Here is a 21,876-nt window from a genome sequence, read left to right as displayed (position 1 = left end):
GCATCTTAATGAAGTGTTTGTCCACCACGTTTGGGGGAAAATCATATTCTCTAGTTCTTTTTTTTATCTTAAGAAACATCCTTAATTAAATTAAGTAATTTTTCACTAAATCCCAGGGATGCTAAATGCTACGATGCTAAATACGTAAACATACTACGCATAAACAAATTCTATACCCATCTATTCCCACCCATCCAACCTAAAACAAGAGGGAGCTTAGAACAAACATAATTAGCTTACTAGGCCCATTAAGACCAATCTACTAGTCCTAAAAGATTGTTGCAGGCCATTCACAGAAACAGTATGCTCAAACGCTTATATTTAGTTTCTTGCAGAGGGATCATGTCTTGTATTACCACATTAATGTTGTAAGTGGATTTACAGATGAGGTATACAGAGATGGCCCCAAGAATACATTGCATTGTCCCCTTTATTATTTTAATGAAATGACATTTTTCAGACTCCATTGAACATTAGGATGTTGCCATAAACTGACATCTCAGTCAGTTTGTCCAGGTCACAACTCTATAAGCAAGCTGCAAAGATGTAACATCTCTACACTTTTGGCAGTTTGTTATTTACCTTGGATCTGGAGGCTTAGGGTGAGGTGTTTATTACAATTACATATGTGTTACATTGTGGCATTGTGTTGTACATTTTAATAGATTTTATAACTTGTGCAGTGTGTTTTGCTGCCTTTCATCCACTGCAGTCATTGTCTGTCATATTTTTCATGGTCACAGGGAACTTGCGCCTATCCCAGCATGCTTTGGGGTAGAGGGGAGATACACCAACACCAGGAAACAATATGTCAAATTGAATAAACCAAAAATAAAAGAATAAAGCAATGTAACCAGTGAGTCACTTTTCCTGCAAATACATCCAATCTATAATCTCCACACATTTCTGTCAGAATAACTTAAATACACTGAATGACTCATCTAACTACCTTGTTTAACATTTGGAATATATCTGTTTCATTCACTTTAACTGCAGGGCCACACATGATTGTCTACTTCAGGTCCTTTGTGCTTGCCCTAGATTCATCCTGTATTCATCCATTCCTCTTTTCATGTCTTATTTTGTGATAGAAACTAAGATTTCTGATAATACTGTCTGCTTTTTGGAACTGCTGATTAAGAAGTTAGCTCATAATGGCTCAGAATGAGCTTGAATGCAGTGAATAACAAAGATGAGCAAGACGGTGACGTTAGTCGAAGAAAGCCACAGTTATGGTTCCTTCTATTTTTGCAGCCCTCGTGTAACAATAGTTATTGTCATGTGACATAAAGCTAATCATCATTTCACAGTAGTGGACTGGCTTATCTGTCATCAGATGAGAGCTCCATAAACACTAAGTGGATGGAAAGAATCTGAGGGCAAGAATCATCAAGCCGTTAACTCAGCAGCTGTTAGGCGGTTTGTTTCTGTAAAGGATGCATGCTGGCCAGCACTGTAGGCCCACTGATTACCGTTTTTACTCCACGGTGCTTTCCAACATCGGGCCGAGGGCTCGGCACACATGTGACCTATTGAACGGTGACTGGAAAGCTTGCAAGTGGCGCTGTCAACACCAGGACATAAATAAAGCTAAAGATAGGGTGATGTGGCTTCAGCCCAGGTTTCTGGTCAGCCAAAGGCTTTTTATAGAAACACTCTGATTTATAAAAGGCTAACAGGGACTATTTATGACCCAGTGGGCTTGGGGATAGGGATCTTGGAAACTTGTGACGCTTCTGGGTGCATGACTGACCCCTCTGACTTGAATGTGTCGGCTGTGGTTGGTTGTGGGAATTGTAGCATATAGCAGATGCGGGATGGTTCAAACCGGCCAAAGGCCTGTGATGTTTTTGGAGACAATCCAGAGAGACAGACAGAGAGATGATCACATGGGTAAATCCCAGTCAGACCCATTCATTTATCAGATCACTCATTAATTAGTTTCTGGGGAGGAAATTTAAAAAAAGCTTTGGATGTGTCCTTTTCCACTTTATTTGTAATATCGTAGCAGTGTTTGCAAAATCAAACATTTGCCATTAGCCTGGCTAGCGGTATGGCTATATGAATCACAATGTTGGTCTGTCTCTCAATTTTGATCCAGACTGAAATACCTCAAAAACTATTGGATGGATGGGCGCATTTTGGTCCTCTTGATTTATGGTCCTCAGAAGATGATGATCTTACTGACATTGGTGATCTCCTGACTCTTCCTCTAGCACCACCAGTAGATTAACATTTGTAGTTTTCAGTCCCCAACTATTGGATGGATTGCAGAAATGTGGATGGATTCATGTTCCCCTCAGAAAGACTTGTAATAATTGATCCCTTAACTTTTTCTCTAGCACCGCCATTTGGTCAAAATTTCAATTTGCCAAATTCTTTGGTTTAAGATAAATGCAAAAAATTCAACTCCATCAGCCTCAGCTGAGCTATGTGTGTTCAGCGCATGCTTAAAGTAAAACTAATATGATGTATCTGGTAAATGTTACAAGAAATGATCATGCATTGTCACTGTGAGCATGTTAACATGCAAACATTTAGCTTAAAGCATCACCGTGTGTAATTAAGCCTCACAGGCAAGTCTTTTAAGTTCTCAAAAAGCCTCTGAGAGGTCACACCAAAACAGGCTGTCTTATGATCACAGTCATTCAAAATAAATGGTTGACGGTGGCATTTTAATGTAGTTAATATAATGTGTCAGCTCAATGGTACACTTTAAAAAAAAATCTGCACTGATGCCAAAATAGACGCCTTTGAAATGTATCATGCCAATACTCAGTACTGGCAATGGTCGCCAACCTGGATATAAAGCTCTGATTCTTAAGTCTCCTGCAGACATTATTATGTATCTATTCAGCCAGCCAAATGTGTGAGTTGATTTTAACCAGAGGTGTTTGAAATAAACAGGGGGTTGACTGAGCCGTGAAACAGCGCTGACTGTGTGTGTTGCTATAGACACCCTGTCCAAACACTGAGATCTTGGATTGACTCAAGTGGCTTTAAGGGTCACCATGTAAAGTCAGATGAGTTCCCTGAAGACCATGTAGGTGTCTGTTGCCCACTCAGAATATGTCATGACTCAATGCTGGGTAAGCCCACACTGTCAAGATCAGATGTCAGGGGGTCAGGGTGTGACTGTCGTACCTCCCAAACTGAGTGTCAGCGTCTCAATAAACATTTACAGTAGGTATATGACAGATAAGGCCAAAACCCAAATAGCAAGGCCAGAGGCAGCTATCAGATATTATCTGAAATATAGTCCATAGATCAAAGCCTTTATGGTATATAAGTTGACAGCAGAGTATAGAATTACAGACCCCGACCCCCCTCCCCTGACGGAGAAGCTCTGTTTTCTTTAATTATCATAACAGACCACCAACAGAGTGTCCAGGAGAAGGAACCTCATCTCCTCTTCTCTGCTGTGATTTATAATCCACTCTGTGAACCAAGGCCACTGCCTGACACCCTTAATGGTATTGGGTGTATATACACAACCTATAAAAGGTGTATATTGTTGTTACAGTTGAACCTTAAAACCCCAACCATGAACCTGGGTGAAGGCATCTGTCAGCATCCAGGATAGACAGGTGGTGTGAGTGTGGATAGAATAAGTTGGACATCACAGGCCCTTTCACTGAAAAATAGATAACCTGCTGCTAAATAAAGCTCCCTAATGAACACAGAAACACACGTGTCATTAGAGAGGTGTTCAAGGGAAAAAAGGGTCAGATATTTTGGTACTATGGTTTTATTTTCTGACAGGGTGATTGCGATGGATCACGGGCTCTTAGACAAGTAGGGAAGATATGAGCTGGCCAACAATTGTGTTGTGCTACATGTGCTGTTTGTATCCATGGCAACTGCACCGTTGGTCTTGTCCCCTGATTGCCGTATAGAGTCTCTGTCCTTGACAATATTGGAAAACTTAAAAGGATTTAGAAGTGCAGTCCCCGTTTGCGGCTTTACTGCTGAAACAGATGAGTATCTGAGGACTGTGGCGTCATAGAAACCGTGAGATTAGAAGGCTAGATACAGAAGTCTGGTTCAGATGAAGTCGTGACTGTGGTTTTAGTGGAATATGTGGTTTGATCCTTTCCAGCTTCAGGACTGTCAATAAAATCGAATTATGATTTGCCGTCCCTTAAAGGGGCTCTAGGGCATTTTGGTACCCCCCCACTATAAGGTTAGGGGTCAACACAAAACAGCAGAGGTCAAGATTTTTTACTTAGCTCTAAAATACTGGATCCTACACTTCCCATAATGCAAATCAGTAGCATTTACGTTAATCTCCTTCTGTCCTGTAAATGCCTTCATATTTCAGACTTCATGCCCTCAACAGTGATGGAATGTAAAATTGCCTGTGCTCTCTAACAATATTTAGGTATTGTGCTGAAAGGACCAGTGAATAAGGTCACTCTGAATCTCTATGCAGTAATTTATATGTATTCATCATCTTTTCATCAATCACAATAATCATTTAGCCATTCTCTCAAAAACTTAATTCTTTTGTCTGACCAGCAGATTTTTCTGCTGCTTGTTTGTCCTGCAGGTTTGTATTTCATAGTTGATCAGATGTTGCTGTGTCTGGGAAAAATCACTACAACAAGCAAGTAGATATCCTGATGCTAAAAATACATGTGACTGACTCTATTTCTGAGGCCTGACTGTGATATTATATTTCATGGCACATCGATTGTGGCTGAGGATGATGTGCCCGCTCAGGTATTCTCAGTCTCAATTAAGCTCCCTGGTGCTATTTTGGAAGGATTATTCAGAAACATGTGTTAAATATACTTCACTCACACCCACTTTCATTCTTTATTCATTAACCAGAAACTGTTTTTTTCCACAGCCATCAGCAAATAATGGAAATGAAACACGACGGGGTAATGCAACCTCTTGATTTAAACAATACTTACATAGTGGCATGAAGGGCGGACAAAGGCAAGGTCAAGTGTTACTGATAGCAAATAAAATGCTGTCTCTTTGGATTTAAGATATGTGTTACAGCTGTAGTCAGCCATTTTCTATGAAATACAACATTTTCACTTGAAGCCATTTCCGTGCATTCAAGATGCTTGTGGTTTATTTTTACTTTTTTAAAATTAAATCCATGTGTCTGGCAAAAGGCAGACCAGAGTTCTCGCTGCATGTGGTAAAACAGACAGTAGATGCCGCCACCTACAGGAAGACCTACACAAGATGAATGCATTGTGCAAAAAACACAAAAACATCATTATTAAAAAATGTGAATATAATAAAAATTTGTCCGTGAGAGAAAATAACTATTAAAATGTCAGCACAATGCATAACGATGTCAATAAACTCAATTGTCCTCTAATTAAATGTGTTCAAATTGTAATTGAATAAATAGTGTCGTATTATGTTTTAATGTAAAAGTTTGTATTATGTGGTTTCCTTGTGCTACATCCGGGCCCACATTTTAAAAACTCAGGCTAGTTCAGATTGATAATATTAGGATTTATCACAATCCAATCTTTGACAGACCTTGCTGAATTTAGATCTGTTAAATTAAATTACATTACCTAATCTTGATTTCAGTTAAAATCATTTCTTACAATTATCATTAAAATACCAGGATACAAATACACAATCTAGGATTTTAGTCTGAAAATAAACTTCAATCTTGCCATCTGCTGGACAAATATTGTAGGCACATGTTGAAGCCAAAGACTTTAAGATTTGGTGTTCAAATTATACTTTACATACTTCCCACTGTCAAAACTCTAAACTCTAGCTGAATAGCAAAAATGACAGAAATATGAGATGTTTCTTATGCTTTCCTTAATGATTCCAAATCCAAATGTGAATGTGAAACTGTTTCTCAGATTGAATGCAATGACATTGTCATATTCATTCATATAAAGTTATTAATTTGTGTTTGTCTTTTTTTGTTTATACAAGGAAATTCTTTCTCTATCTGTCCCGTTCAGAAAACCAAGAAATAAACACAGGTAGAGGAGCAAACAGGATTAATGGCCTCCCTCCACATTACAGCCACACCCATGTGGATTTATTAAAATACAAGTCTATTGATATTATTACCTTTAAAACACTGGCATGCTGAATTTAAAAGCGTAATAAAACTGGCTCAATTTAAACAGGTAGTAAATAATTGACTGTGATCACAGTCTGTGTTCCATCTATCCGTCCTTCATCCCTCTGGGCTACAACCTGGCTACTAATTACCTTGAGCCCAGAAGTGCTACTTCTGATCATTAAGAGTGAGTTTAAACATTTGCTTGAATGACTCCTGGATTCAAATCCTATTGTGGATACCAGGTGCAAGGTTCAGTTATAGCAGCTTAAAGAAAGAAATCAACAATGCTTGTTCTCTTCTGTCAACAACCTGCCGTGTGCGTTTTTTGGGGTTTTGAAAAAACAAAAAATAAAACAAGATCAGAAATCTGCCGTGTGTGGTTGAGAAAAACAAAGACTAGATTATTCCAAATGATCATATACAGAAAAACTTGTTTCTGTATATTTAAATGTCACTCTGGGATTCTGGGAAGTTATTTCATTCAGCAAACATCATATGATTTTGAATCATTAAATAAATATTCAAACCACCCATAATTTCAAATTTTAATGTTCTTTCACATTAACAACATAAAACAAATATAACTGAGGTGCCATTCTTCATTTGTGCGTTTATTGTATTGGAACAAAATAAGTTTATCTCTGCATTAGTAAAAATCTGGGTCTATCTAAATAAGGACCTGCATTAGACAAAGCTGCCATAACTCTCCCAAGGGAGATCAACCTGCTCGGGACCAATATCTCAAGTCTCTTGAGCTCTAAAGGACCAGAGACTTTCATGCCCCACGTCATGGACAAACAGAGCACCTTCAGTTGGGATTGTTGGACTGAAAGGGATCTATGGACACAGGGACTGGGAATCCACCAGCAATGAGCTGGATCAACAGGGATCAATCAGGATCAGTAAGGAGGGCAGGGCTGTGAATCTGCAGACGGCAGAGTTGCAGACTGGTATGATACCAGTCTGCCATATTATATAATAGTTACATATGATAGCACCTTACAAGAGCTTGCTTTTGCAACGCATCCAACATTTAAATCTTCACTAACATATAGCTTGTTATTATAATATGAAAATATCACAAATAGAACATATTAGTCAAATTACAAACTTGCAAAGAGTTAATATAATAATATTGCTTCATGACATCCCTTTTATTTTTCCCTATAACATTCAAAAACTGATTCCTCACTCTGCCGTTGAAGCTTCTGACCAGAAGAGGGACACATAGGTCTCAATGTGCTGGCAGTGATGAGAATTACTCTTCTGTACAAAGTAAATCAGAGATCCTCAGGATGAGCAATCATGAGGTAATACAAGTACAATCAAATCAATGCATTTACTGTCGCCAAAAAGAGCCTTTGTTGTCTACGACTTCAGATCTGTCAGGGTCTCATTAATTGGAGGAACGCACTTTCCTGCCTTTGAGAAGCTGGGGAGTCCTGAAGTTGTTTTCCATGCGTGTCCTCTGATCCTCTTCCTCTCCGGTGAACTGAAGTGTTCTCAACTTGCCCAGCTGCATTGGAAAGACAGAAAGAGAATTTCCCCCTTATATTTTTGCAAATTAATTACATTTCTCTTGTGAAACAGGTTCGGTTCAAAACATTAGCTCTGGACCAGACACTGGTGGGACTGGTTATTTTCAACAATCCTATTCAAAAGACCAAAACCAACAATACATTTATCTGTCCCTACCTACTACATTGAATATTACCAGATATATTCTTTATGCACCTTTAAAAAAATGTAAACAGGCAACACGTAACGCTCTTTTTTGGCATTTCCTATCCAGTTCTATGTCTAACATTATGAGGGAAAATGAAAAACAAAATAATACCCTCTTATGCAACGGCTTTTCCCTGCTGGGTCTCCATGCAAGCATTTCTCAATTAAAGCCCTGCACACACCCAGCCATCCATCCATCAGGATAATCAGCTGGAGGGGATCAAAGGCTTGAGACTGGAGTCCTAGGTTGTGAAGCCAGTTGCCTAGCTTAAGCCTCACCCCCAGCTATGCTACACACATGGCCTTACAGACAGATCGCTCCTGGCTACATCCAAGGTGCCACCGTCATTATAACTCCCGATTCCTCTCGTACAGTCCTCGAGTTAAAAATGTGTGCGAGTATAATCCAGAGGCTGGCAGCAGTCGCCACAGGGCCGGCTCACAGAGGGACCTGGAGGGCATGTGCTGCAGACATCCAGTTAGTCAGCTTAACTTGTCATGAACCTGGAGTTAACGGACCTTAACTTTCTGATTAGATTCAGTGCAAAGACGGGGTGGCTAAAAACAAGTCAACCCTACACATGGCATCCCCCATGTATGATGCTCTCTCTTGTTTTGGTTTTTAAATAAAGCATCATACCTACTAAATATCTGGACATGCTACAGCGAAGAGGTAAACCCCCACCCCCACAACTAGTTAAACCTAGCATATATGCTCAATTTTGGATTGACAACAAAGGAGGCAATGGGCCTTTGCAGCCTAGCGGAGCATAGCCAAACATTATGCAGGCCAGGAAACATGGATGTCACAACTGACTGATCAACTGCAGCATCAGCTGAGCTCCACTGACTTACAGCTAAAGTATACCAGTACATGTCTCCAGGTATAAACTGTTATTTAAAATCAGAAACCTTTAAACCTTTAAATACTACACATTTTGAGAGATAAGAGAAATATGGGTTCAGATCATTGGCTACAACAAATATATGAAATGATCAGAGATACTCTAAAGTGCTGAAATACATCCATGTGCAGTTGGAATAAAGAAAATATAATGTCTATTTTGTTTTAAATCATATCACTGTCTTGTTTAAGATTTGAATATATTGATATATATATATTTTATAATATATATATATATATTTTAAACTTTTAACAAACTGTAGATGCCTCTGGTGGTAGATCTAGTTGTAGTCAAGGAAATAGATATTGTGCCAGAGAGGTTGCCCATTACTGGATTGGGTTTAATGCTGTGTATGAATGGCTGTGCAACATGACCAGGGATAATAAAAGTAACTACTACAGTGTTTTACGTGCTGAAAATCTGGCATCTAGTAAAGGAACACATGTGCAACACACACCTGTTTTTCCGACACTGTGATTGGCTCCTTCACGACGATCCAGATGACGCTCTCGTGCAGGGGGGGTGTGGTCAGTGATCCCAGGTAGGTCCAGTAGTGGAGGCTGCTGGGCATGAGGCACTTGGGGTTGAAACTTTTAAAATCTGCAACACTGCCCTGTAGCAGAAATAAAAAGACAACGGCTTTTATAAAGCGTCACTGATTCTAAGAGCAGGTCATAAAACACAAGAATCTTACAGGTAATAAAATCCAGTGGAGCTCACCTTAAACTTCACGGTGTACAGAGCGTCAGTTATCATGTGGAGCCATCTATGGTCGTCACCTGTCTTACATAACACACAAGATCGCTTTTGAATTTGATATGCGACTAGCGGAAGGAAGGAATATCAAATATTTACTCGTATATAATGTACAAAATATCACAAGTCTTCATTTTTGTTGAAGCTTACACATATCAAAAACATAGGTTGCAGCACCACAACACTGGTGACGGTGATCATAACAGCACTAAAGCTAAACACAACGCAGCATTGTGACTAATCATTTTTCTCTTATAACTTCTACAACCTTATGAAAACACCTTCCACGTCTGGAATTTTGTCAGCAAATTCATAATGTGCATTAAAAGAAAATAAGAGAAACATCTTACTTCCAAAAAGATGCCGAGGACAGCGAGGCCGTCTGGAGCTGTTGCCGCCTCCCCAAAGGTCTTGTACTTGACAGCATTCCAATGTACTAAATGAAGCTAGAGGGACAAATAGCAGAAAGGAAAAAGAGAAAGAAACAGAAATAGCTTTTATAGTTAAATGTAATACATCAAGTCACATATGCCATTGTTACACAGATGGCAAAATATGGTAATCTTAAGCATCAAAGCTTAACGTATACCTTTCTACACTACAGTCAAAAATAGGTTATTCTGTGATTTGGTGATTAAATGCTGACACGGTGAAATACCGTGACACTGACCTCAGAAGCATAGCTATTTCCTGCGACAGTGTGCTCAGAGCCATGGCAGCCCTTTCCGCCCCAGTGGAAGTGAAACTGTTTTAGCCTGTAGGGGTTGTCAAGAGGGCCTCCCTGGATCACTGTAGAAGATGAGATGTAAAGAGAAATAAAATGAAAAAAGGTTCAGCAGTCACACACATCCACACCCCCCACTGTCTGTGGGTGTTAGACAAACTGCTTTCCAGTAAAAAGCTACACAGAGCATCCCGTGTGAGCTTGGTACCACTGCAGGATGAGTCAACCTGGCAACCCAGAACACTTTAATCAAATTCTAACTCCAAGCTGAGAAATGACCATCGTCAGAAAAACTGCCTGCTTTACCAATAAATCTATCATTAGAGCTCTGTGGCACAAGCTTTAGTTGGAGACAAAAATAGGCAATCCTATGCTAAATAAATCTAAGTTAAAGCTAGTTTTAGCCTTATACTGTTCCTTGTTTTGGCCAACAGTTAACTTTAATATATGTCATGATGACGTTCAGCCCATTATCAGAATAGTACAGACTGTTTTCAGAGCCTATGGCTTGCACTGCTGGGTATGAACGCCGGGCTAATCTGACTGTTATTCATTGTGATGCTGCTGACATCCTTCTGACAAACAAGCCACACCAGTCCAGGTCAGATTAGCTACGCATGAGTGGAACAAGGAGCAAAACACTCATCTGATCCATCTTAAATATAGATGTGGATGACCACAAGAACAGTGTGATTTGTTAGAAGAAAATCTGTTAAGTAAAATTAAATATTTAGTGCCACCTATAAATAACTAATGTGTTGAATAGTGTAGATAAAAGGTGATAATAATGTTGTAAAAGCAACATTAATAATACCCGAGAGAAATGCATTAATTATAATCAGCTCCCGTCATGTTTGTTATTCTATCATTGAGAGCCAGATCTTTGAGCTTGTGATATAAGATATTGTTAAAAGTTTGGATTACTTCTTTACAGAGACAATTTTTTTACTAAAAGAGCAGTGACAGAGAAAACTGTCATGTGTGAATATATGCATGTGTACACCCAGACCAAGCCACACGAGGCAAACAGACAACAGCAGGTTTAGGGGATTTGTGCACCTCATTTGAAGGTCTCCACCTTCATTAATTACTTTCGCTGATAGTTACTTGTCTGCTCTGAGGAAACATTCTGAACCAAACAGCTCAACATTTCTGAGCTTATCATGCATGTTAATGACGGGGTGGTTAATATGGATCCACCCAGTGATAAAAGCTAAAAAGGGTCATAATAACCGTTGAGATCACCTGAGGTTATCATCTCTTGTCCAGCAGACAGATGCTCATACAGTTAACTGTCGGCTGCATTTCCCTGCCGCATAATCAGGGGTTTATTTGTAACCTTTGATTATGGTCAGTTATGCACATGGTTTGCACTTTTTAAAAAATCAAGGTAATCCCACCTTTCAAGGGTATGTTTATTGAAAGCAAACTTTGAGCGCAGATTTCCACTGCGTGCTGGTAACAACAGATAGCAGCTTATCCCTCAACTATTATCTCTGTCAATAATTGCAGGTAATCATTTTTCTAATTCAACCAAAGGTCATGTCATATCAATGCATAGGCGTTACAAGCATTCACATTTCTGTTTTTATTGTCATTTTATATTTTCACCACATGTAGACCAAAGAGTGACCTCTGTAGATTGTGAAGATCTATAAGGAGAATGCATTTGAACTGATTAGTTGGTTTAGTTTGAAGGTAAGGTTTCTGCTTTTTTCAAAAAAATTAAGTGTCAACTGTAAGTTATAAATTAATGCACATAAAAAGCAGATTTTTCTCACCTGAGCGGTCATCTGAGTCCTCAAACTCCACAACAACAGAGTGTCCATTGTTGGCGATTTTGAGGGAGGTACACTGGTCGTAGTTCAGGACAACCGGACCCAGACTGGGGTCATGTGAAGCCTGATGAGGGACAATGTCAATGGGAGACTGCCGGTCACCCTGGGCAACGGGGAAGTTTTTGTGCCACACAGTAGGACCTTATCAAAAAAGAAGACCATAAGAAATGAATAAATAATTTTCTACAGCCTTATACACCCAGTACTGCATGTGTGCCTGCAGCTCTAACTCAGGATATGATGATCAATTCTACTTAAAAACCAAAAACAGATTTACTGGGTTTCCAAGATAAAAATATGAACTTATTTCTAACGCATAGTAATAGAATACCCTTTTAGTTTCTAATACTACACAGCTAACGTAAGGCTACTGTAAACCACTAACATATCAAGGTCTGCCTCTAAAGCAACAACTTACAGGTCAGAAAAACAAAATCAAGACCCCATGAATAAAAGAGAAATCAGTGGTTAATTGACTCAAGCCTGTCTCTTCCACGCAACACAATGTGCCACAGTAAGTGGAGCAACTTGAATTGAATTGGCCATGACACTGATGCAATGCAATGTCTCGCTCTCAAAGAGTCCAGTGCAAATCGACTGGAAAGTCAGTTTAAAGTGACAGCAGGCATCCCTTTAAGCATGTGGCTAATCTCGCATTAACAGCGTTGCTCCTGTAAATACCGCCCAGCAAAAAAACAAAAAACAACAGTGAGCATGTATTTTTTTTTTTTTTTTTTTTTTAAATCTAAGGTTAATTGCCTCCACTATTAATCATGGGAAAGCAGTAGAGAAACCTGCATGCTGTGAGATCTTACCGTCCTCTTTTCCATAACCCCAGTGATTCCCTGTCATTGTCCTTGTAAGCGGATTCAAGTCGGATCAACTAGTCGGTGTTTGACTTCTGCAGTCCGGTGCGCAGGTGGAGGACGGACACGGATACCAGACCATTGAGCTATTGATGGAGTTTATCTAGTGGCTGAAGGGGAATGGCAATTATCCCTTTTGTGACACGCCCCTTCACGCCCACACACACACACACGCACGTAAACATACACACACAGTGCACACCTGTCTTAGGTTTTAAAGCTTATCTGCATTAGGGCAGTCCTTTTTTGGATGAGCACAATATGACTGTATACAATATATAATGTATTTTCGAGATACTTAAATTATAATGAAATATGTTAGACTATTTGATCATCTAGTAATTAGACAAAATCATCAATATAGACCATGGACAGAAATACACATTTTAGAGAGAAGAAATGACCCCAAAAAGTACAAATAGGTGTGAATGGTCATATCAACGAACATAATCTGCTTTAATAGTACTCAAATTATTTTTTTCGTTGTTGTTTTTTGAAGAAGAAAAACCCAACATTGATCGTAACCTATATACTTGTCAATATTTTTTTTTTTTCTAGTTTCATTCTGAAAATAGGCCTAAAGGCTAGACAATGAGCCAATGTATTTTTAGTTCTGTTGTTTTACAGCACTGACGTACTCTGACTGTGTATCAAATGTAATGTTTATTAAATCAATGCTCAAGCTGATACTATTACAATTGTTATCGATGAATCTCTGGTTCTAACCTTTCAAATGTGAGGATTTGCTGCTTTTTTCACATTGAATAGGCCTATCTTTAGGTTTGTCCTAAAGGTAAAATTAGCAATTTGATGACCTCACCATGGGCTTTATGTTTCACTATTTTAATAACATTTTCCAGAAACATTGATTAGGGAAACGATTGTTATAGGCAGTACAATATCAGATACTTATGCATAAATTAATTCACGGTAAGGGAGTTTCTTTTATTATTATTAACAGAATATTCATATTATAGTTTAACCATATAAATGCTTGTTAAAGTCTCCAAATAGAGGTCAGAATTTGTGTCGAAAGTGCGCAGCCGGATGTCACCACGGGCACGTTTGTGTCGAATCTGTGTTTGAGGAAGTTAAAATGCGTCCGGAGACACTCATTGAAAAGATACAATGGCAGCCACCAAAGCCTCGAAAGAACAGAAATATGACAGGCAACTCAGGTACATTTAACCTTTATGGGAGGTGTCGTATTCCTGTAGCGAAAGGTCCTGAGGGTTTCTTTTGAGATTTCCCCGCAGAGACAGTGAGTGTTAATTAGTTTGCCATTTGCGTTGTGGTAAATACAGCATACACATACGGTGAGCTAACACATTAGCATTGAGGCTAATGGGATGGTTTGCTGTGTGTTCAGCTTTCTGTGTGCTTGTCCATCAGAAATACCAGCTTGTCTAACTAGAGCCGTCACTGACATCATGTTACCCTGAATTCACTGTGTTATATAGTCAAACAAGTGTAGTCTAATGCTATGGAGGCTCTATACAAGCTGCCTTAATACCTTCATGTTAGGTGGCTGGCTGTGGTTCAGGATACATTGTATCACTAGGTGGCAACACATGTCCATGTTGTGTTTTCAGGCTGTGGGGTGACCACGGTCAGGAATCACTGGAGAATGCACACGTGTGTCTCATCAACGCGACAGCAACAGGGACAGAAATACTGAAGAACCTAGTACTGCCAGGTAACACAGACGAGGCTCCTTATAGGTGATAAGGCTGCAGGTGCTGATGAAAGCATCTTTCTGATTGAATTCATTGATCTCTTTGTCAGGTATTGGAGCATTCACCATAGTTGATGGACACACAGTTTCCGGGGAAGATGTTGGAAACAAGTAAGACCCTATGTTTGTTTTTTTTTGGGTTTTTTTTAGTCGATCATCGCATGAATTTAATTTATTTATTTTGTGTGTTCATGGTTGACCCTCTTGATCTTGTCTTGCAGTTTTTTCCTCAGCAACAACAGCATCGGAAAGGTATGATTTGCTGAAGTCATTTGATTTATGTTTTTTGAACATATGCAAGTGCACACAGAGATGCAGAATGTCCTGTTCTATTCTCTATCTGCATCGCTCCTCCTTGGTTATTCATAAACCTTAGTTTTTATGTTGCAGAACAGAGCACAGGCTGCCACTGAGCTGCTACAAGAACTTAACAGTGATGTCTCTGGAAACTTCGTCGAGGAGGTTGGTTTTGTTTCAGTTTTGACATGATGGCACATATTTTAACAGTAATAATGTTTCAGTATGAATTGAAAACACACTTTTTTTATATCATCGTAACAATGACAATATTTAACACACATTAAAACAATATTCAACCTAGTGTAGATTGAGTACAACTATAAGCGAGATCCAACCTGTTAAGTTTTCATTACATAAAAGTAGGTCTATGAATACAACATCCGCCCATCCATTATCTTTAACCGCTTATCCTGTTAGGAGTTGTGGGGGGGCTGGAGCTGATCCCAGCTGACATTGGGTGAAAGCAGGTTACACCCTAGACAGGTTGCCAGATTATTGCAGGGCTGACATATATAGACAGACAACCATTCACGCTCACACTCACACCGACAGGCAATTTAGAGTTATCAGTTACCCTAAGCTGCACGCCTTTGGACTGTGGGGCCACACCAACATGCAGCCCTTGGATACTACATGTGTTGTGTAAATATGTTAATGTATTAATCAGTGTTGCTGCTCTGATGGTGAAAGACATCCCTCTGTATTTTCTTTTTTTTTTTCTGTTACATCTGCAGAGTCCAAACAAGCTTCTGGACAACAATCCAGAGTTTTTCCACAGGTTTACCATTGTCATTGGGGTCCAGTTGCCAGAAAGGTATAAGATATAGTTCATATTCACTCTCACTTGTTATAGTCAGAACCTATAGTACGCTGAATTAGAATGTTTAGTATCATTTCAAATAAATATCTAAACGTCCATCATGGATGGAGCTTTGAGCACTTTGGCTGGGTTTGATGTTAAAGGATCGATGTTAAGGATTAAGGGGGATTTATTGGCTGAAGTTGAGTATAATATTCATATCTTTGTTTTCATTCGTGTATAATCACTTAAAACTAAGAATATTTTTGTTTCTGTTAGTTAAGAATGAGCCGTTTATTTCTAAATAGGGGCCGGGTCTTCTTTAGTAATCTGCCATGCTTCATTGCCACGTTTTGTACAGTGAAATTTTGCTTGATTTTCTTTATTTTCTGTCCGATTTAACTTTTCATATTTTCTCTGAAATCCAACAGCACATGTTTGAGGCTTGGCTCAGTTCTGTGGAGTGCCTCTGTTCCTTTCCTGGTATGTAAAAGCTACGGCCTGATCGGCTACATGAGACTGGTGGTGCAGGAGCATACAGGTTAGTTCAACAGAAATTCACTTAGAATCACTTCTTGTATTATGACAGTGTAGAACATTCATTTACAACCTTTAATCTAAACTTTTAATTGGTAATATAATGCATACATGGCTAATGCTTTCAGTTCGCAGTGGAGCAGTAGTTTAAAAAAAAAAAAAAAAAATAGGAGTAAATATTTTATTTTGATTAACAAAACAGAACAGACAATCACACAGAGCATGCACAGAATACCTTAAACGATGAGCAACAAAACCAATGACAAGACAAGTGAAAACAACAGAAATTACCTTCACAACCCTGTCCTAGTGTTTTTATTTTCCTCACAGTCTTTATGTCCTAAAAGCAAAACTAAATAAGCACTAGAATAGACTCAATAAAAGCTCTAAACAACAGAAAGCAAAAACATAACATCAAAACACAATAAGATACCAAAATAGATACAATAACACTCCCAGGACCTGCCTGTCAGATTTTATTTGGTTTCCTTACTCCAGAGATGAGCTCGGATCTGCCCTTTAAAATCTCCTCTGGATTTTGACTACTTGATGTTTAACAGAAGGCTGTTCCATAGTATAAAAAACAAGCTCCAGGCTACGCTGTTTACTTGCTGCAACTTGCATTAGCGCACACTAGCCCTGGTGTTGTGACCATGCTTTTCTCTTCAGTGATTGAATCCCATCCGGACAATGCCTTGGAGGACCTGAGGTTATACCAGCCTTTTGCCGAATTGAAGAACCACATTCAGTCCTACGACCTTGACAGCATGGAGAAGAAGGTGAGTACTTTTTGGCCAGCTCATTTGTTTATAGACATTAGTCAGTTTAAACTACACTTCACACAACTGATATTACTTAATTCTTTATTTATTCTGCAGGATCACAGTCACACACCGTGGATCATCATCGTTGCCAAGCACCTGGAGAAATGGCTCAGTGAGGTACATTTTTCTTTGGCCTCCCCAGTGCCACGATGTCTGACAAATACACAATCACAGATATGTATGCTTGACTGCTTTTTGTTAGTGTTGCTGTACAATAAAATGTCACTCTATTTTTTAATTGTAGCACAACCGTCAGCCACCGAAAAACTACAAGGAGAAAGAGGCCTTCAGACAGTTTATTCGGGAAGGTAACTATGAACCTCTGGATTATGGTTGCCTATATGTTCAGTGACTTGTCTGTGTGACGTGAATTTAAGTGTGATGCATGTTCCTTCAGGGATCCTGAAGAAAGAGAACGGTGTACCAGAGGATGAGGAAAACTTTGAAGAAGCCATCAAGAATGTCAATACTGCTTTAAACCCAACCAAGGTGCCAAATCTCAAATACTGTTGGTTGTGTCCCATTCAACACATCTCACCTTTTACACCCCCAATTAGTCTGTTTTCTATAGTTTAACATTAACAGGCAAGTCTAGTGACACTCCTCTAGTAACATCTCTTGTTTCTGCAGATTCCTAGTGCTGTTGAAGACCTCTTCAATAGTGAGCAGTGTAACAACACCACATCACAGGTTTTTACTTTTTTTCCTGATACCATTCTATTAAAAATACACACATTGTTATATCATAGTTTCAGATAATTCGATTTTGAGTTTTTTAAAGTGTATTGTGTTGGTGCGTGTTTTACCAGACCCCGTCCTTCTGGGTGATGCTGCGAGCTCTCAAGGAGTTTGCTCTTAATGAAGGCAATGGAAGCCTACCTGTACGGGGAACCATCCCAGATATGATCGCAGACTCTCAGAAGTTCATCAACCTTCAGAATGTGTAAGTGTGAAACATTTGGTTGCTAGCTGTGGAGATAGAATTGTAGAGGGCACAAGAGACACAGAAAAGTACTCTGACAAATTCTCTGATGTGGTTCTATGTCTAACACGCCATGATTTGATTAATGCAGGTTTGTGTTGTGGTTAATGTTTGTGTTTTATTTCAGTTACAGGGAAAAGGCCATGCAGGATGCAGCATCTGTTTCTAAGCATGTAGAATGTATATTGCAGTCTATTGGAAAGGTATGTAAACCCATGTAGTCACTGAATAAAGTAAGTTCAAGTTAGTCTGAAACAATCTGAAAGTATTTAGGACTTAATTCAATTCAACATTTATGTCGACTCTAAATATAAACAGTGGGACCATATCACTGTTGTCGCTACTAAACAATTAAAAAGCACACAATAAGATGCTTGGAAGGTAAATATATTGACATCTATCTAACAAATGGTGGTCAAGACAAAATGTGCGACGAGCCCCACAAAAAAAAATTGGCTTTTGTTATTTCAGTTCTTTGTGTCTTCATTGCTGATTTTGAGATAGTCTTTCATGCATCTGTGGTAGTATTAAATTATGATAGCATTAATACGTTTTGCCTGAAATACTCAATTTATGGGTGAGCCATGTGCTACTTACACAATGTATTTGACTAAAATTGAGTTCCACTGAATTTACTTTCTCTTTCACCAGCCACCAGAGACCATCGCTGAGAAGGACATCAAACTGTTCTGTAAGTATTATGAAGTGTACATTTTATATTCAGTTGGTATATAAACATGCACACAAATCTGATCTCAACCTGATTAATGCATTATGCTCTCTATACAACATACTATGTAGAGTGTCTTTAGAGGCATGTATTTGATATTGAGATGCAGAGTACATTGGTGGGAAAAAATTATCTGATTTAATTGATGCAGCCTTCCATTACACTGCCTGATCTGATTATTTGTGGTAATTTGTGTATCCATATAAACAGAACCACTGATGTTTCTTTTAGACAAACATGTTTCTGCACAGATTGGTTTGATGTGTGAATCAAAACTGTCTCGCGCTGTTTATTAGTGTTACTAATTTAGCAGCTTTTCAAAACAACACGTCTGTCAAGTGTTGCCTTTTCTGACTTCAGTAGTTTTAATTTCTCTGAACATGGAGAGATTAAGATTTGTAATGCTGTTACTGTATGCTCCTTCTGGACTCACGATAACTCATTCTGCATAAAAGTGGAGCGTACTTGGCTCTATTGCTGCACATGCAATAAGTGCTAACTGTAGATGTTGTTGTCTAGGTAAGAATTCATCCTTTCTGAGGGTGGTGCGCTGCAGATCTCTGGCTGAAGAATATAGTGTGGATTCAGTAAATAAAGATGAAATCAGTAAGTTGGAGATTAATTTACTTTCTTAACTGTTCAGTCTTGTTTATTTACCATTTCCGCAAAAATGATTAGCCTTTTAACGATAGCTGTGTGTCCTTAGCATCAAGCATGGACAATCCAGATAGCGAGATGGTCTTCTACCTCATGCTTCGATCTGTTGATCGCTTCTATCAGCAGCACTCCCGCTACCCAGGTAAAGCAAGGTTCATACAGATCTTTCTTTAACACTTGAATAGCATGTGAAACACTTACTGACTTGAAACCACAGAAAATTCAAAGCAACAGTCTAAATTTACTCTGCAGAATTATGTTCAGTACCTTGCAAAAGTACTCACCCCCTTGGAGATGAAATATTCAAAAAAATTATAAAATGGTAAGAGGTGCATGCCTATGTATTCACTGCGTATGTATCATGCCACTAAATACAATCTGAAGCCACATAATTAGTTAATTAAGTTAAAAGTGTCACATAATCCCTCATACATACTGCTGTTCTGAAAGGCCCCAGACTCTGAAAAACCTTTTTAAGTAAGCAACACCATGAAGACCAAGGAGCTCTCCAAATGGGTCAGGGAGACAGTTCTGGAGAAGTACTGATCAGGGTTGGGTTTATGAAAAATATCCAAATCTTTTAACATTCAATGGAGCACCATTGAATCCATTTTTCCAAAAGGACAAAAAATATGTCTCCACAAAAGAAAGAAACATGTTTGGAGTTTGCCAAAAGGCATATAAGAAACTCCAAACTTGTTTCCTAATTTTTTTTTTATCTTCAAGCAATGGCTATTTTCTGGCCACTCTTATTACTTTTGCAAGTTACTTTAGATCATTCCTCCTAATCCCAGTATACAGAAACAAATCTCATTTATTTTTTCACAATTTTTACCACTCTTACCAGGAGTTTATAACTACCAGGTTGAGGATGACATCAGCAAACTGAAGCTCTGTGTGAACAGCCTACTGCAGGAGTACAGCCTCAACGTCAACATCAAAGACGATTACATCCATGAGTTGTAAGTTACGGCCGCTGTTCAATATACTGGTTGGGGTGATTAAGACTGTGCCAAATAATTATTCATTTGTTTTTATTACCCTTCTGCAGCTGTCGATATGGTGCAGCAGAGCCACACACAGTTGCAGCATTTTTGGGAGGTAATATTTATTTTCTTTCTTCAGAAATTAAAGAACCTAAGGCACAGCATGTCTCACCTAAGCAGTGCTGATAAATCTAAGATGTTTATATGTTCCTTTTCAATGGTGTTTCTTTAGGATCTGCTGCTCAAGAAGCCATCAAGATCATCAGCCACCAGTTTGTGCCCTTCAACAACACTTACATTTACAACGCAATGTCACAGACCTCTGCTACCCTACAGTTGTGAATAAAGTTGGTGATCCTGAGTTAGCTTACAGAAATGATCAGAGAAAACAGAGCAAGATCAAAGGGACGGAGCCCAGAAAGACTTGCAATAGTTTTACGAGATCATTTCAAAAGATTTCAGGTAAAACAAACGACCACAACTATAGAGCGGATTGGCGAGGTTCATAGACTGGTATATTGAGATTGGTCTCCATTATAAAGACAATAAATCCGTTCTGCAACTAAATAACAGAAACATAATTTATTTCAATTAAACACTGCTGTAAATTAGTAGGCCTAAATCAGATTGCATTGATCTATGAATGAATGTGGTTGATTCTTATAGTATCAGCTGTTTTATAGTATGTAAGGCTTCTCCTTCAGTTCATGAAATACTTACGGCGGGGTATGCACGGTCGTTAGAGTGATTTATTTTATTAAATTGCCCTTCCCCCCCCTCCAACGACCTACGTTGTCCAGCCTGGGCTCCATACAAAAAATCAATTTACGTTAAAAAACGTAAACTGTAAAGTGAAAGTAAGAATAAATATTGCTTTTTTTATCACGTTTGAATGGGATAACTGCCAAAATGTGTGCACTAAAACCTAAAAATGCTTCTTATGCTGAATATCAGAGGTCACCAGTCTTTATCGCCCATCAAGCCTTTTCTTTTTCCTAAAAATTCTTGACGGGGGGGAATCAGGATAGCACCAACGGAACATTTGTTCTTCTTCTTCTAAAAAAATCTAGAACTGAAAGCAACAAATTCAAAACAGTCATGTAGTATTTTCATTTGTGAAATGGAAGAAATATTACAATGTAGCAGCACTTAGTATACTTAAGTCCCAACTGTCTCTTATTGTGTTGTGTGGAAGATTTTTGGGTGAAATGAACATGCTGTATGTAGTGTTTAACTATCATGCACTGCTATGAAACATTGAATATTTAACCTGAACTTGATTATTTTTTAATACAAAGGTGAACTACACCCATAATAAACATGCATGTCTTACAGTGTGCAAAATGAATTTGTCCCCTGCTCATTGGACAACGTTGTAAGCTTAAATAGTCTGGTAAACATATTGAGTTAGGCTTTGTCACATGTTGACTTATTTAATCATCAAAACAAGG

At 38.7% G+C, this 21,876-nt stretch overlaps 2 protein-coding genes across 2 annotated transcripts; one reads left to right on the top strand and one right to left on the bottom strand.

The window, feature by feature from the left end:
- Positions 1 to 6,655: 6,655 nt before the first annotated feature.
- Positions 6,656 to 12,976, bottom strand: ca7 (carbonic anhydrase VII). The gene is made up of 7 exons (XM_054608794.1): positions 12,825 to 12,976; positions 11,953 to 12,150; positions 10,118 to 10,236; positions 9,798 to 9,893; positions 9,412 to 9,474; positions 9,149 to 9,304; positions 6,656 to 7,577 (listed from the first exon to the last, which is right to left on the bottom strand). Exons 1-7 carry the CDS (start codon positions 12,859 to 12,861, stop codon positions 7,458 to 7,460), a joined length of 789 nt encoding a protein of 262 aa, XP_054464769.1. The 5' UTR covers positions 12,862 to 12,976; the 3' UTR covers positions 6,656 to 7,457.
- A 947-nt stretch (positions 12,977 to 13,923) lies between these two features.
- Positions 13,924 to 21,480, top strand: nae1 (nedd8 activating enzyme E1 subunit 1). The gene is made up of 20 exons (XM_054608741.1): positions 13,924 to 14,053; positions 14,468 to 14,571; positions 14,661 to 14,721; positions 14,832 to 14,862; positions 15,001 to 15,072; positions 15,645 to 15,724; positions 16,141 to 16,250; positions 16,916 to 17,025; positions 17,125 to 17,187; positions 17,315 to 17,378; positions 17,468 to 17,559; positions 17,701 to 17,760; positions 17,880 to 18,013; positions 18,180 to 18,255; positions 18,704 to 18,743; positions 19,302 to 19,388; positions 19,489 to 19,581; positions 20,287 to 20,401; positions 20,491 to 20,540; positions 20,658 to 21,480. Exons 1-20 carry the CDS (start codon positions 14,004 to 14,006, stop codon positions 20,765 to 20,767), a joined length of 1,602 nt encoding a protein of 533 aa, XP_054464716.1. The 5' UTR covers positions 13,924 to 14,003; the 3' UTR covers positions 20,768 to 21,480.
- The last annotated feature ends 396 nt before the right edge of the window (positions 21,481 to 21,876 follow it).

The sequence above is a fragment of the Anoplopoma fimbria genome, chromosome 2 (genome assembly GCF_027596085.1).
Source record: "Anoplopoma fimbria isolate UVic2021 breed Golden Eagle Sablefish chromosome 2, Afim_UVic_2022, whole genome shotgun sequence".
Lineage (NCBI taxonomy): Eukaryota > Metazoa > Chordata > Actinopteri > Perciformes > Anoplopomatidae > Anoplopoma > Anoplopoma fimbria.
The sequence above is the reverse complement of the archived record's forward strand: the minus strand, read 5'-3'. Positions and strand labels throughout refer to the sequence as shown.